General features: G+C 41.1%; 1 protein-coding gene across 10 annotated transcripts in view; it reads right to left on the bottom strand.

The window, feature by feature from the left end:
• The window catches only part of MECOM (MDS1 and EVI1 complex locus), a 568,506-nt gene that overhangs the window by 19,290 nt on the left and 532,036 nt on the right, over positions 1–17,180 (bottom strand). For 5 of the 10 annotated variants that reach the window (XM_084768610.1, XM_084768616.1, XM_084768619.1 and 2 more), the window contains 5 exons: positions 16,354–16,501; positions 14,976–15,132; positions 9,141–10,497; positions 6,686–6,773; positions 2,269–2,295 (listed from right to left, as the gene is read on the bottom strand). In XM_084768610.1, the coding sequence (XP_084624736.1) occupies positions 2,269–2,295; positions 6,686–6,773; positions 9,141–10,497; positions 14,976–15,132; positions 16,354–16,501 (1,777 nt within the window). The remainder of the gene's footprint in view (positions 1–2,268; positions 2,296–6,685; positions 6,774–9,140; positions 10,498–14,975; positions 15,133–16,353; positions 16,502–17,180) is intronic. The other 5 variants (XM_084768613.1, XM_084768620.1, XM_084768614.1 and 2 more) reach the window with 5 other exon arrangements.

Genomic DNA, 17,180 nt, shown 5'->3' with positions numbered 1-17,180 from the left:
AAGAGGGAGCCACCCCCACCCAATGACTTGGTATTTTTAAAAATGAAAATAAAATGGGATTAATATACTAGAATATGCCTAGATGTATTTTACATTATTTAATTAGGAAAATCCAATAAAAAGAAAACTATAATACAATGAATAAAAAAATCATGGAAACTAAAGGAAAGCACCCACTGTATATTTTAGTAATGTATTGACATGTGACCCATTAATATCTTTGATCAAGTTAAGATCAGAAAATGACAGGTTTTTTCCAGTGAAGTAGTAGTTTTTATTTGCACATGTATTATAGTTGCTGATGGTATCTACAGCCAGATGTTTAGAGAAGGAAGTTATTTCTCTCCTCCAGTCCCCAAGAGGCTATTAACTTTTTACTGACGCAAACCATTTGGACACACCTCCCTAGCCCCTTCACCAAGATGGAGCTGGGCCACTGGTCAGATAGAGCAAAGAATTCAAGATCATCTCGGCAGGCAAGATATCCCCAGCACGTATCTAAGCACTTAGCTCAACTTTTATTACCTGAGTACAAATAACTGAGCTCCTGAAAAAGTTTCTCACCGAAACTATTAAACTGACAACCTGATTATGTGAAATGATACATCTGTCCAAGTGCACCATGAATTATATGGGCTAATGATTTCCAATTAGATTACAGATGACTTTATCGTAAATAACTAACTATTCATAAACAACAGGATGGGAAAGTTTGTGGAGGCAGTAGTTTTCTATATTTATTCACTTGATAATCTTGAGAAACCTCAAAACCATGCTCATTTGAGGGAGAAGTAAATACTCATATTTTATGTTTATCTCACTTCATGGATCAAGTTCAACAGCCATGATTACAAAATCACTGAGAACTATTTACCATCAAGAATTATAAGCCTGTGTCTTTAGTATTTATCACAAGTATCTATCTTATAACACAAGCGTAAATCACAGGCTTAAAAACTGACTGGGACAGAATGGAGCATTTCCCGTCATTACAGTGGTAACACACAAGGGAAGCCTCTCTGGACTTGGAATTAGCTTGATCACTCATAAGTCTAGGGAGCAACATGATAAGCTTCAGCCAGGTAACAACGTAGCAAGTGTCAAAGTCACACTGTACCTCAGGAAAGATAAGAAAGATGAGGGATGAAGCTCAGAACAGATCTGTTCTGGGGAAGACAGGGGAGAAATCCTGAAAACGCAGGCCAGGTTATTCCAAGGACAACCCTAGTGGTTGTACAACTTAGCACAATTAGAGTAGTGGCCCGCCTGCTTTCTCACTGGCCTGCCCCCCAGAGTCCATGCTTTCTCTTCACTTTCATAAATACTTTCATATTTTTAAATACATGAAATGAATCCGTAGACGGTCAACAATAGAGACACAGTTGACAATTCATCACACATCCTACAACAGAGAAGATGGAGGAACTCCCAGGAAGGAGTAACTAACACTGGATAAAGGAAGAAAATAAGCACTAACACATTCTATCTACTGAGTTTCCATGGTAACAAGTGTGACTTTAGGATACCCAGACAAACCCTATGAAACAGGTCATATTGAGTGATGACATAAACACATGAAGAATTAAAAGCAAATTTGAAATAAACATTACTCCTTTCCACCAAGTTCTATTTTGGGGCTAAAATATAAAACGAGGAGTCATCTTTCCATGTATATCTTTCGGCATAAAAGAAACAAACCTATCCCTTACTTCATGAGCTGAAACCAGATTAACTTATACATTGTAACGAAAAGTTGCAAAAATGAGATCTAATTGTGAGAGGTCCATTCAGTACTTAGGAACAAAAGTTTACAGCTTTATATCTGTCTCTCCAAACAGCAAGGGGGAATTGCTGCCTTGGGATAGAGGAACTGGAATGCCAGAGTGAGCCACATTTACAAACATGTCCAGGTTTGACATTGCACGAGCCTTTCTCAAAAGGATCTGTAGTATGTTCTTCCCAAATAATACTGGCTTCTACCTGAGGATTCATTTCAGACCTTGCCCTGTAAGTCTGTAGAAGGACACTCTCGCCAAAGTATAATTATGTGGGATGAGTGCGATTTAGCAAATAAAGTCATTCCGTGAGTAGGTTTTAGCTTTAAAGGCCTCTTTCTAGTGAGAACCCTCTGCCGCTGGGTGAGCGGGGAAAGTGCGTGCTTTACTCATCTCTTCCCAGACAGCTCCAGAGTCCTGTCTGCTCAGCGTTCCAGTTAAGCTTTTCTTTGTAATGCTACATTACTTGTAGTCAAAAACAGAAGGAACTTACCCATGTTCTCTGGTCAGGTAGTGGGAACTGGTAGCAAAATTGAAACAGAAACAGAAAATTACTCCTGTGTTGGATCTTTACTGCAGTCTGTCCTTTGAGATAATGCACATTAACACTAATCTGGTAATTTTTACTTATCATGGAACTCTATCTTGAGTAAAAAGTCTGGAAATGAAAATTAAACTTATGTATAACATTGGTGACTTTCCTCTGCTTTCTAAAATTAATCATATAGTCAAAAGCCAGAATAACCATCACTCTAAGAAAACTACCTACTGTGTGCTGCAGAGTCCATTAAAAAAAGGCAGAGTACAACACTACAGGACCAAATTCTGCTTTCATTTCTCCACATCAGGCAACTTCTTGTCATAGTCCAGTCTGTTGTATCTGTATCGTGTCAATACTAAGGAAAATATGCCATTTACTAAAATGAGAATAATTATATTGCAAAAGATATAGTGCCATGCTTGGCACCAAGGGACTTGGGATACTGGTATTCGGAACCCAAGAAAATGGAGGAAGAAATAAATTATTATTGCCATTTGTGACAAATTATGGTCAGAGTCTTCGGGGAAAGCCTCCATGGCTTAGATGCTCTTCCCAAGGCTGAAGTTTATACCCTTGGTGACAAGTAAGAAATGTGACAAGAGGAAAGACTGGTGGGAAGCACGGTAGACTCTCAATGGCGAAGGGCATGGGTGGTTCCCATAGCAGTGTGTGAGTGATAACTTGGAATGTGTCTTAACTTCTTCGCAGCTCCTCAGAATGTACTAAAAACACGCTCAGGCAATGTAGGTAAGTAAAAGAGGACACTTAAGTAAAAAGGTGTTTGATATAGATTAAAAAGGTCAAATCTATGCAAAAACCAAGAGTAATATTACACATGCTTGGAAATCAAACTGTGGACAATGGCCACTTTTACGAGGGTATAATCGCCTGTGGTTTTTTTTTACTGCAGGTAAGTGAGCTCCGTGTGAATGTGGAATGCCCTGGCTAGGAATGGTGGACCGGACACGGTGGTATCACTCAGCCACACATTCTCTCTGCCTTATCTATCCGAGGCCATCCGCTCCTTCACAATACCATAATGTAAGCTGAAGAACCACGGCTAAGTCTGAACTATGTAGCCAAGAACTTGTACAGTGTTCATTGCCCCCTTTAGTCAACTAACGTGGTCATCAATGACAAGACGTGAAAGCTGAACAGTCTGCTAACGGCCTGAGAGCAAGAGTTGTTTTTCCAAGGACTGAAGGAGGAGACGTAGACTCTGAGGATTTATCTCTTAATTTGGACATATGTGAGTATGTAGATTCTAAATATCTGCATACGACTTAAACACTGGAATTCTATAAGCACTAAGAGAGCCCAACAAGTCTTTCAGTAAAATTCAATAAATATCTACTGACTTGTTCCCTTATTGTCGGCTAGAGATTGAGTCATGTGAAGGGACTGTGTTTTGAAAGAGGTGAGACTGGGCTTCTCCATGCCGTGGCACTACCCAAACTTGGCACGTGTGCTCATAATTTCGGAAGTGACGGAGAATGTGGTGTCCTCTGTGTTGTGTGATTGTCTGGGAAGCAGCCGGTGAGTGTTAGCAGCTTCTAGATGTGCTTCTGTGTAACTTACATGGGAGTAAAGAACCAGATGGTCATACCCAAGCTTTTATTTAGCTATAAAGTCATGGAAAGCCTTGGTACCAGGGATAGCCCTTCTGTGTTGGCTTATGACATCTGCATAGTAAGGCCATGCCAAGAGCACAGTAGCCACCTTTCCAGAGATGTACATGGGGGAGCCATGGCTTAGAAGGTGCTATCAGGGCATGAGATTCTTACTCCAGCTACCTGATACTCGCCATGGGATGCCTGGGTGGGCAGTCATTCAGAAGAGTCTGCCATCAGTTCCTCCCAGAGACCAGACACAGCACCAAATACAGCCACTCTGTAAACCTTACAATTTACAGTTACCCTGCAAGGCCATGGGTGCCCCTATTACACGCAAAGAGGTACAACAATATTCTCAAAACCATGTCTGCCAATTACAAAATGGATAAGAGCACCTTGTGCTGCACTTACTCCTAATCCTAAATCTCTTGTTTTATTAGTTAAGGTTAGAATGGAATTGACAGAATCCAAACACAAAGGAAAACATTTGGGACACAAGCAAAGCTTTCTGAAAGAACACACCTCTCCCAAGACACTAGACTTGGAGCCTCTTCTTCATGTACCCAGGAATCTACCTACTAAGTATTACTTACAAAAGCTACTGGAACAGCACTTTAAACAATGGCTCATCCCCACAGTGTTTAGGGACAGCTTGTGAGTTAAGCACCTGAATTTCTACCTCTTCTCCAAAATCCCCTGTGGCAGCCCACAGCCCACCACATGCCATATTGGCATTACTCAGACACCTACACAGAATGGCAAGAATGCACCCTGATTGGCAGGATCTGGGACATGCTAGGTAGTGCACCTTTTTGTCATCATTCCTGGGTCCTAACAACAACGCATGGCAACAGGCGGGCTGTGCACCAAGACATCACATCGTGAAAGGCAATGAGATGCACCCCTGGGTTCCTCCAGCATTTTTCAGAGTGACTGCGGGAGGGGTATCTGTGTGGTCTGAGCACTGGGCACATCCCTATCTCTTTCATTCTATGTGACCTTTGAGAATAATAAAATATAACACATCCCTTCATATTATCTTATTAAACATACGTGAATTCCGTATTTCTAACACAGTCCTATATACTTGCGATTATTGGTAAATGAAGTCAATATATTACGTGCCACATTTACCTAGGCTATACATTGTTTGTAGAGGTCATGGGCACCTTGAAATCAACACTTCCAGAGAGTTTTTGTAGATAAGAAATCTAACCATCAGATAGAACAAATTGATCAAAGGCACTAAATTCCAGCCCTCTTTTTCTTCATTTTTATCACAACCTATAGCACTCGGCTTTGTAGTGCTTAATTAAAAGAATTTTTGTATTATCAAACTATGCAAGCAATCTGACTGCTATTATCGAGTGTATATAATAATATAGCCTTGTGTACCCTTTTATTTATAATTAGGAAAGAAAACATCAAGAGAGCTGTATTTTTAATACAATATCTGAAACACAGGGCACATTGCATTCTGGCTTATTAGCCTGTGAACCTTTACAAGTGTTACTTAGGTCAGTATAAATATCAAATATTTACTGATAAACACTCACTGCTTCAGCACTTGGGCCTTTTCCATGAAGGGGTTATGTAAACAGTATCATTGCTTAACCTCCCTATATGAAATCCATGATGGAATGTTTCTGAAACCTTTGATACCTAAGCTATATTTTCTCAATTTAGATTAGAGTCAGAATTTTGGAACAAAAATAGCTTTTTATATATAAAATGGATGTTTGGATTTCTGTTCTCCCTCTTGTTTGGGTATTAAGGAAGACAATTGAAAGAGTGAGGACACAAGTGGCAAAGTAAGATTCCTATACCAAGACAAATTACTGTATTTACTACAACACTGAAGAGATTTTCACCAGCTTAACTAGAGGACAGTCCTTTACAGTTTGGACACAGGACAACTTTATTTACTAAATTTTAAGGTATTTTATAAAATCTTCGGTATCTTCAAAGATCAGAGCTTGCATCATTTAAACGCAAAACAAAACAAAATGAAATGTGAGTTTAAAAAGCAGATGCCAGATGTTATGTTTGCACTTTCAATACAATTCTCTAGCTGTGGATTAATGTGTAAGCCAGTTTAAGAAATAATAATTAAACGGGTGGCAGTGCAGAGATGAAACGGCAAGATAGCACTGGCCAGTGCGCCCCTTTGCTAAGAGAAACTGGATGTGTTTTGATAAATGGGCCTGGCCCCATCCAGTAAATAGCTCTGTGTATTGTGGGGAATTCTTGTGCAATTACAGACCTTCACTGGAATGCCCAGTGGTGTCTAGATACATTCCTTCACCCTCTATGGTAACAAGTTGTCAGGTAGACTCATTTCCTGTTTTTATTATCTAAGCACTAAAAGGACAAGAGTGACCTTCACACGGTTGGGACGAGCTGCAGTGTGATCCATATCTTTGTATCGGGAAACTTCCAACACAAAAGACAACTTCAATATTTATTTCCTTAGCTGAGCTCTACTCACTCCAACATGCACTTCGGCTCAATAAATAGTTAAGGCTTGTAGTAATTTAACACTCAAACTATGTTATTTTTACACGTATACTGATGAGTTTTTTTTTTTCTTTAAAGAAGCTTGGGTTTTTAGTCCTGCTAGGATTTCCTGTGTTCTTCCACAGCAGCGTCATAGGAAATCCCAGTGTTCTTAAAGTTTCTTTCATTCCATTGCACCTGTTTTCGGGATCAACAAGTTAGTTTACAAGCTTGAAATCTCAAATCCATAACACACTTACTTGCGGGTGAAACAAGAAGCCTGGAGAAGGTCTCAAGTATTTTTCTTTCAAAGCTTCAAGTGGGTCAGTGAGCTTTCTTTTCTCTACTCTGAAAGGTTAAAATTAGATTTGGGAGGTGAGTCGGTCTTGCGTATCAATCAGAGGCACAGTGGCTGTCGTTCAACAGAGCAAAGCCAATGGAAGTTTTCTCAGGGACACACATACAAGAAGACTTTTGCTGGGGAAGGAACACATCAGGTACTGCTAGGTGCTCAGTGGGAGAAAGTCAGCTTCACAATGGAAAAATCCTACTCAGTGACTGGGGTGGCAAAGGAGTTGAAACCCGCAAGTCTCTGAGTTACAGGTGTGCATACAACGTGAGTGCTCCTCTAATCCGGATCGAACAAGAGTGTCTGAACGGTGTGGCATGGTTGGTGAGAAGTGGGCTAATTTAATTTAATTCACTGTCAATCAAAAATTACAACCCCGCCCCCTAAACATCCACTCTAGTTATCCTAAATCTCCCATTGGGTGTAAGGGAACTTCCCAGTTAGCTTAGCCGTTGCTGCAGATGTTCACGCTAAGCATGGTATATACATTACATGCAATATATGTGTGAGGTGGGAATATGAATATACAAATACTCTCTTTCAAGGGGAGGTAGGAAGTAAGTTTGGGAAAAAGGAAAAACTTTAAGCATGCGCCACATCTTACTTTTAGTCAGGCATATAGAGAAGTGAAATAAACTGGATTAATTGTTATTAGCTCCTGGCAATGATCTTTTAAGAACTTTTAAGTAAGCACATGTTTAAACTACAACTGAAAGCCAAACATAGGGAACCCTTGGGAAAGAAAAAGGGGGTGAGGAGCTAAAAGTCATTTTTGGCTACATGGGAAGTTTGAGGCCATTCTGGGCTACCCATCTCAAGAACAATAAGAAAATACTATTAAAACACCATAGGATGAGTTAAAGAAATTGTATTTATGCCGCATTTTGCATGTACTATTTTACTTACTGAAGTAGGCAAGGCAACAAGAGGCTGATTTCTGGGTGAAAAATCTGGAGGCGACAAGACTAAGCTTCCCCCAGGGGTGACACTAACGACATTAGGGTTTGAGGCTTTGTGAGGCCTTTCCCTTTCATAAAATGAATGCTCTGGAGCCAGAAAACCGAAGGCAGCGAACATGGGCGGAGGAACATCACAGGTGATGAAAATGACGAGACAGATAGTTTTTCAGTATTGAAATATGACATTGGTAGCACAAAGACATTTTTAGAGTGGCCTTTTTTTTTTTCTTCCAGATATGGTCTTGTCACGTTGTCGCAAGCTAGCCTCAAGCTTGTGATCCTCCTGCCTCTGCCTCCTGACTGCAGGGATAACAGGCCCATGCTACCATGCGCTGTCTATTGGGCTCTTCTATTTCTCTTGTTGAAATGGGGTTAGCCTTTGACATACTAGCAAATGTCACAACGCTCTGTACATAATGTTGGTAGAAGACACTGACAAGGACTTTCATTTCCAGCACTGATTAAATTAGAGGGCACCGTCAGTATTACTGAATGAAAGAACAGCCCCAAATCTCCTTAGTAAGAAATATTGGATACAACATGAAAATAATCCTATCCTAAATGTGTTCAATAAAAAGTCCACATGTACCACAAAGTCTTAAGAATTGTCAAATTTTGAATTAGAAAAATAAATTGAAAATTCCTGTAATATGTAAAAGGTATAATACATATAATGATTAAAGGAAATTAAAATTCAAAAAACAAATAATTTTAGTGGTGATTGCTAGAGTATACTATGTAAGGCTTAAACATATAGGCTTTACCTACAGAATCCTTATACATACTAAAGGAAACTGGATAATGATGGGATAAATAGAAACTTATTTTAAGAAACCTACCCATTCTAAATGGAAAGCCATTTTGTGATTAATATTTCACTTACTGGGGCTTCTAAGAGATTTACATGGAAAGAGAATGCAAGTGAATCTCAAAATATACTAGTGGATTAACAAAGAGGGGACTAGTTTCTCTAGGTCTCCTGTCATTTTAACAAAGAGCCATTTACACAGCCGTGCACACCTGTGCTAATCCTTCAGGCACTGCTTTCTTCTGCCTCTTGACAACTTGCTTTATAGATGACTTCTCATGTGTTCCACTCCCCAAACATGTTTAAAATAAGTGTATTGTCAAAAAAAATATTTTTTTAATTCTGTGGGCCTATTCCAAAACCTCAATTTCAGAGACATCCAAAAATAAGTCCAAACTTAATCTGTCAATTCCTGAATTAAAATAATGGTTTCATGGTATTAAACCTAACCTGCTCTTTAATATGATCATAATAATAATAGTAGTAGTAGTAGTAGTCCTAGTAGTAATGTGATCTGTAAGAAGACATAATTATATAGTGTACAATCAATGCTTCATACATGTTTCGTCTCATCTGCCTTCCTCTCCCATCATCCTTACCTATAAATGGGGTCCATGAAGAAGGGAGTGGGTCTCGCATGCTGCAAGGACCCATCTGAAGATGCTCTTGTTTCCATATTGTTTCCTTTCTTTTCCCCAAATACATGGTTTTTTCGAGGCTCAGTCAACTTTGTCCCACTGGCTCTACTCCGGCTGCCCATACTGAGATCCAGGGGCTGGTCTTGGCTTGCGGCAGGTGTTGCTGGAGGCTTTGAGAGGACAGAAGTCAAGGGCTTCTCATCCTTTCGCTTAGTGGTGAGGTCAAAGGGGGACTCAGAGCTTCCCTTCTGCAGTTTCTTCACTTCACTGGGTGATTGGGGTTCCATTTTCAAAGGTAACGAGCTCAAGTCTCTATCAGGAAATGGGTACATTGATTGAGAGAATGCTGGAAAAAACGGGAGGGGAAACATGGAAGGGTAAGGTAACGCTCCGACTTTTTTGTCTTGCAGCCCCACCAGTCCTGTGGAACCAAAGTATTTTTCAGCAATAGACGCGATAGCTTTTATAGAGTCATTCACGGCGCCTGACACCGCGGTCTGCTCCTCTACAGATGCCGAGAAAACGGAATGACTGCCGCATTCTTTCTTAGTACTTATGGAAGCCAGGTTCTGCAGAGGGCTTACTTTGTCTTTGAACATTTTACCATTTTCTTTACATTTCTCTTTATCACTTTCAAGGTCACTTTCCAGATCAGAGCCCGAGGTTGTCTCCAGGTCACTGCCACTTGGTGTACTGACATCATCAAGGTCACTACTCTCTGACTGGTCACTGATTTTCTCAAGGGGCCTCTCTTCAGAGGACCTCTCGGGCAGCAGTTCCACTGGCTTATTGTCCCCTACAGGTGGGTGTTTAGATAGTGCCTTCAAAATATCCTGTGTAGCTGGCAGTATCTGAGGATGTGTCAAGAGGGGACTTTGACATTTGTTTGACTGTTCAGTACTTGATAGTCCTTTAACAGGAGGACTAGCAGGTATCAAAGGAGGCCTGTGGTACAAGCCCGAAGGAAACAGACCAGGAAAGCTAAAGGAAAATCCAGGAGCTGTTGGAAAGGTAAGACCAGCAGGATGCCTATTGGTGCCAAAATAGTCAGCCAGGCCCGGGTTGGCATGACTCATATTAACCATGGAAGTTTTATCCATAGCTGGGGTTCCAGGAAGTGAAATGCCTTGGCCAAAAAATCCACCTGCCGCAAAATGGTTCTTGCCCTCACAAAACCTCCTGTGTTTATTTAAGGAAGACGTAGTGCTGAACATTTGTCCACAGTCTTTGCACTTGATTTGGGTTCTGCAATCAGCATGCATGCGCTTATGACGACAAAGGTTTGAAAATTGAGTATAGGATTTATGGCAGACCTCACCTGTGTGCAAACAACAAAAGAGAGTCTCAGGCTTTATGACAATTGCTTCTGAATTCAGCAAGTATCACAAGTGGTTCACCCAGCACAGTTTCAATTAGGAAGCCAGAAATAGAGGTCGGGAGTCACCAGTCTGGATGCACTGAACATAGCAAACTCCCATTTCACTAGATTCCAAAGCAAGGCGTCAACCTGACAAATGTCTACAAAGCAGCACAAACATTTCACACAGAGAATGCACATATTCCCACATCCCATCCCACCGCACAACAGTTTGCATAATACTTGTGTGTTTAAATATGTATGGAAAAGTCACAGTCCAGAATGCGTTGCGTCTCCCGCCTGCTTACTAGCACTAGTGGAAACTGAGAAATTAAAGGTATATATGAAGCACGACAACTTCAGAGCACTGAAAACATCCTGCGTTGGAGGCATCAAGACAGGGTAAACAGCCTCGCCTCGTGCCACAAACTTAACCTCTATGGCCTCTCCCTGTGGGGACAGGCTGTGGCCAGTGCCCCGCTATTTCGTTAGCATATTATATCATGCCCTCTCATCATTCACACATCAAAGCCATACAACAATGCACATTGTGTATTGGGAGACCTTTTTAACAATCATTTTCATGATTTGAGAAAGACTGACATAATTTACAATGGCTCTATTTTAAGCCTGCAAAGGAAACTAAATTGAATGTAGCCCATCCTGCATTGCTGGTTCCCATGAACTATGAGCACGTCCTCTGACTTCCCCTCACACCAGTGCTTGTGGTAACCTTCCTGCACATGAAACCCCCATCCTTGGGAAACATGCTCGCCGGTTGCTGTATCTTCCTCGGTTATCTCAGGGCTGGCCTTTCTGGGTGTGATGGCCAAACATTGGGAAGCAGAGGAGAGAGCTGTGAGAACCCGGTTCCTGAAAGAACCCAGCAGCTAGGGTGATCCTGCACCAACCCAGTGAACTAAGAATTTGCCAATAAAGCAGCATGCTGCCCCCTTCTCACAGACATGCCAAGACTTCTGAGTATATTTTAAGGTCAAACTTTGTAACCCTTCACCCTTTCAAGTAAGACTTAACTCAATTTACGTCTTGCGGGATTATAATATCAAATTCCTAAGCATCATAATTTTTTTAAAACTTTTCTGGGGATGAGTTACTTTATGTGGGAGCTCACTTTAATGCATCTGTGGATGTTTTATGCACACAGAAACATGATATGCTTTGCTGGCAATTGTTGAAACAAATTGATTTCAAGAAAATAAACACGAAATTCGACAGTTAACTGCTTTGGAGTGATCGCTGTCTGTAAGTGTCGAATGGTTGAGTCAAAAACTTGAATCAAAACCATATTAACTTTTACAACAATTCATGCAAAGGAGATTTTATAGAATGCAGTCAAGCAGAACTCACCGGAGCTTTGTCCTCCCCCTCAACAAACAGGAAGTGCTAAGTGATTGCATTTCTGGTTTTTTGCTGATAAAGACTAAGCAAGCAGTATTGCCTCACATCAGTGTGCTTGTTAATATGAACAGAGCCTTTGCCACACTGCAGAGACTGTCACAGGATTTTAGTAGGAAGAGAAGATGCCATGTTTTCTTTTCAGGTTTCTACCTGAGGACATTGCCCATTCTGCTCCAACAGCATTTAAAACAGGCTCTGTCCACACATGCACTCTTCACATCACTTGATACACTAAATAAAATCAACAGAGGACGAGGAGTGGGAATCAGACTTCCACATGGTTGTCTTACACTGATTCAGTTACAAACAAATGCAAGAAACTATGAAATAATATATTATTGGAATTATACAAGTATACTAATTTTTTAATCTATCCTGTGGGGTTTAAAATACCATGAGAAAAAATGTCTTAATGGGTAGTCAGCCAAGTGCAAATGCAGGAGTTGCCATGCTTTGGAAATGAAATGTTGCTCTCTCGTCTTCTTTCATGTAGTGGGATGACTTCAGGAAAAGCTACAGCATGAGCGTTGGAATAACAGAAGACGCACTTCACTTGTCTGGCTGCATCTTCTGCTACAGGACGGAAGACCCTGTGTCTGATATCATAAACATAGATTCTGGGATGTTTCCTTAGTCGGCAGCTTTGTTTACCACTCTTGAAGATTGGCCTGAGACATCAATAGCCAGGCTCCAGGTCAATGGTTCAATGGATGTGCAAGTCTACACTCTACTGTAATTTACTTAGTAACGAGGAATTAGCCTGCAGTTAACATTGCATCTTTGTCCCTCTTAAACAAATTAAGAAGTATTTTGAATATATTCTGTCTATTAGAGCATGTGGTTTCTATTTGGGAAGGCTGGAGGTTGCTGTAAAGGCGATGAGTAATTACCTTAGTGCTAGGGACCCTGTGCTCACTGTAATAAGAGACAGTTGTCATAAACACACCAGTGGGGGCAAATCATGGTGTGTGGCCTTTGAGAGAGAAACAGATAGCAGCCATAGGTGAACCTCCAGCCTTTCAGCTGTGTGGCCACTCCTATCCTTAACCCGCTTTGTTCTGAAATTGCGCGGCTATTATTTGTAATTACTCCGTGGTTCACTGTCAGATTCGATATTTGAAGAAAGTCATCTGTTATTTAAATGTACCAGTAATTGCCGAGAATGCATTCAAGGGAGCTATTTGACTGTGGCCTTAATAAGAAAGGACAACATGTGATACTTGAAAGTGGAACAGTTTACTTTAACATGGTTCATAGTGCAGGCGCAAGTGTTCAACGATGAAGCCGAGGCTTCCGGCTGTTGTTGTTAAAAAAACAGATAAAGTGTGAGATAGGTGATCAGAGTTTCTTATGTTCTATTCTGTTCTTCTCACCAAAACATAAACCTTACCAACATTTGTTTCTGATGAGTCTGAAATAAACTAATAGAATATGCCTAGAGCACTTCCAAGCAGGCTTACAGGGAACTGGGGCCTAGTTATGAATGTTTTTTTTTTTCTATTTCTTTCAAGACAAGAAATCTAAAATTCCTATTGTATACTTAATTTCCCATGGTTTCGACAGAGCTTCCCCAGGGAAATCAGGGCACCCTTTGTTTATCTCCTCGCTGTCTTCACTCCACCCAGGGAACAGAACATCTAAGCAAAACAGACTCTCTAGTACCCGGGAGAAGGAGAGACAAGAACTGTTGGCACTTGGAAGCACAAAAGAAGGCTGTGTCAAGGCAAAGAACAAGACAGTTAGTCTCTGGCAACTCCACATTGGCACTGAAAATGAGGGGACTTGCCAACGGGTCGTGTAGCAGCACCTCAGATACCTACTGCAAACCATCAGTGCTTGACAAAATAAATAAATAAGCAAATAAACCAAAGCGGGGGGGGGGTGTGGGGGGGTGTGGGGGAGGGCCTGGATGGAGCTGGTTTTCACGGAGTGCCAAACGCAGAAACTCAAGAGATATTGCCAGGCACTGGTAATGCGTCAACAATCCCACCCATCTCTGGATCCAAAATCTGTTTAGAATTTGGTAGTGCAGCTCACTTCATCCCCGTATTTACCCAGATAGTAGAGCGTGGCAACAAAGGGCCCCGGAGCTGTTGCCTACATGAACTAAGGTTTACCTCCTGAATTACTGCGGTACAACCCAGAAACAGACCCGCACTGGTGAACAAAAGAACGGGAGCTGAGTTTTCCTTTCCTTGCCTAAAGTGCTTAGTCCAGGAGTGTGCCAAGTAGGTGGGCAAAGGGGATGTCCCCCGAAAGCAAGCAGCTTGTAAATCTACTTGAGTGCAGTGGGTGGGAACCTGTCTAGCATCAAAGGGAAAATACTCTCCTTTTGCAAGTGGCCCAGAACTACGGCTCTGCAACTTAAACAGCAGCCGGAGGAGTAAATAAAGAACATCTTAGCCGCTCCACACATGCGTGGTAGCATTTTACCCCCTCCACACGTGCGCTGTAGCATGTTAACACCTCCACACGTGCACTGTAGCATTTTCACACCTCCACACATACACTGCAGCATTTTACCCTCTTCACAGTTACACTCCAGCATTTTATACACCCCTCCATACATACACTCTAGTCCACACACAGCAACGTAATCCTTCTTTTCAGGTGAGGCTCTTCCAGCCCCTGTGATCCAGAACAAGTTTGTAATCACTTCATCTTGTTTAGTGATATCTGTAATTGGCTGTTTTACAAAGCCATGAACATTTACAGTGTGAGACAAACCTGGTTGTCTTGATTAAATTCCCACAACCTAGGGAGGCTTCCCTTTCGCTGTTGAACAACTTCCCTACTCTTTACCTGATATTGATTTAATCTAAAAGAAAACGCCCCAAGGATTATAGACAAAAATGCCATGGATCTGATTATAAAATATGTTCTTATGATATAAAATAGTCCTTCTGGTTTGGACCATAAAAAGCTAAGAGGGTAACCTCGTCCCACCCACGATGGCCCTGTGTGGCCACGCTCCTGGAGAGACAGATGCAGGAAGGAGGCTGGGGTGTTTAAAAACTTACAGATAAAGGGCTTCACACTGCTGTGGATGTGCTTGTGCTGTTTGAGGCCTGATGAGGTGGCAAATGTTTTACCGCACTCCGGGCAAGCATGTGCCCGGGCCCCGACATGCTGAGACCGAATGTGTCGCTGAAGGTTGCTAGGGTCCGTGAAAACCTGCTAGGAAATGAGTACTGATTAATCCAGAAACTTCTCTCAGAGATGCAAGAAAGAAGAGCAGTGCGATGGCCCAAGAAGGAACTTTCTTTGTCCTGCTTTTATTTGTTTTTATCAAAGACTAGTGAAAGCTGTACTTCCAACGTGCAAGACACTCCTTTAAGGAAGAAAGCAGAAATTATTCAATTCTTTGTTCTTCTTACAGGATATGCATTTGTATCTCTTATTGGACTACACAATGAATGACACCATCAAGCTGTAGCCAAGGCCTTTGTAGCACCTAGGGCCAAAGACTGAATTCTGACCAAGTCACCATTAAAACCACCCTTTAAAATAAACACACACTGCACACAGGATTTGAAAGATTTTGATGAAAACACCCTAAATCAACTTAAATAATTTCCCTAAGAAGTTAAACTCAAACACAGCATTTCTTCTGCATGTTTCCAGCAACCTGGAGTGTTTCCTTTGGCCATTTGACTAAATAAAAATATATGAGAAACCCAGTAACACATCCAAAAATAAATTATTCCTGAAGACTCTTTCAGCTGACCCAGTCCCCACTGCCATGAGAGAAGCTGTGGCATACAGAGCAATCTTTCCAGGACATCTCTGTGCTCATCGTGAAAAACAAAACCCATGAAAGTTTTGAATGACTGTTTCTGTAGATTACTTTGTGGCCCAAATGCTGTCATTTCACCTTGAGTGTTGTACAGCTCTGGCCTTTAAGACAGGGGCCCTGTGCTGTTCAGCAAGTACAAAGTTATGATTTAAAAGAAGGATTAGATGGAAAATCTAAAAAAAGTTAGAGTCTCCCATTCTTTCTGAGTAAGCACTCAGAAGCTTTATGTGACTTTCCTCACCAATTGCTATTAAAAGGAACAAGTAATGCACGTTGGATACAGTTTTTATTCCCCAGGAGGCTATAAAACAACCCCGCCTTGCTAAGTCAGTAGCGGAACCGGGAATTTACCAAGGATGTCTGACACCTAGTTCTGCAACTCACCTTTAAGCCTCACTTCCTCCCTTACAGAAATAAAAAGAATACACGCTAGGTGTTTCTATGCACTCGGCTAATGCCTTCCAGCAGCATACAGCGCTCGCTCTGCTTTTCTGAAGGTATTTATAGGCCCGCCTCTCAAGGCTTGTTTTCATATAGTGTAGCAAGTGATGAATTAAGAGAGAAGAGGATAGAGAGGTGAGTAGCCTACAAATTCACTGTACCTTGGCACAGTTTTCACATTCATAGTGCTTTCCACTGTCGTGTGACATCTGGTGGCGAATTAAATTGGACTTCCAGTTAAATGCCTTGGGACACTGATCACACTTGTATTCCCTCTCCTCAGTGTGTGACAACATGTGCTTCTCCAAGCTGTTAAGAGAACAATTGATTTAATAAGACAGGGTGACCAGGAACACATTCATAAACAGAATTCTACTTTATTACTAACCCAACTGGCAAGGAGAGAATTGAGAGAGAAGGAAGCTGAAGTGAGAAGAAAGAAAGAGAGAAAAAAAATAGTCTTTTGATGGATAGAAGTACATGCTATGTTTCCCAGACTATATTTCTCATCAGTACAGAGATCGACCCTTGTTAGGAATAAATCTGACACAGCTAACAAGGATTGTCTGTGGTAATTTAGAACTCTGGGAGAGAGTTATCTGTCTATTATAGATTTGTGATATAATCTTAGTAGCAACATTGATTGCTGCTACTTACTTCATTCTAATATAAAACATGTTAGTGAAATGCTTAAAGACCTAAGGTAGGTATTCTCCCTAACATATGCAACTTCTAGATATAAAGGGTATTTCTCTAGTCACATAGGAAAGAGAACCGAACATAACTTCCTATTAGAGCCTTTATATCGGTGGGTAGATGTGTGGGGAGATTCACAGAGCTATATGTATATAGATAATAGATGAATGCAATGATGATAATGACAAAAAGAAGATAGATAAATGATAGATAGATAGGTAGATAGATAGACAGATAGATGATATGTAGAAAGATGATAATAGAAATAGATAAATAGATGGCAGACATATGA

The sequence above is a fragment of the Acomys minous genome (assembly GCF_964271855.1).
Source record: "Acomys minous genome assembly, chromosome: 19".
Classification (NCBI taxonomy): Eukaryota; Metazoa; Chordata; class Mammalia; order Rodentia; family Muridae; genus Acomys; species Acomys minous.
The sequence above is the reverse complement of the archived record's forward strand: the minus strand, read 5'-3'. Positions and strand labels throughout refer to the sequence as shown.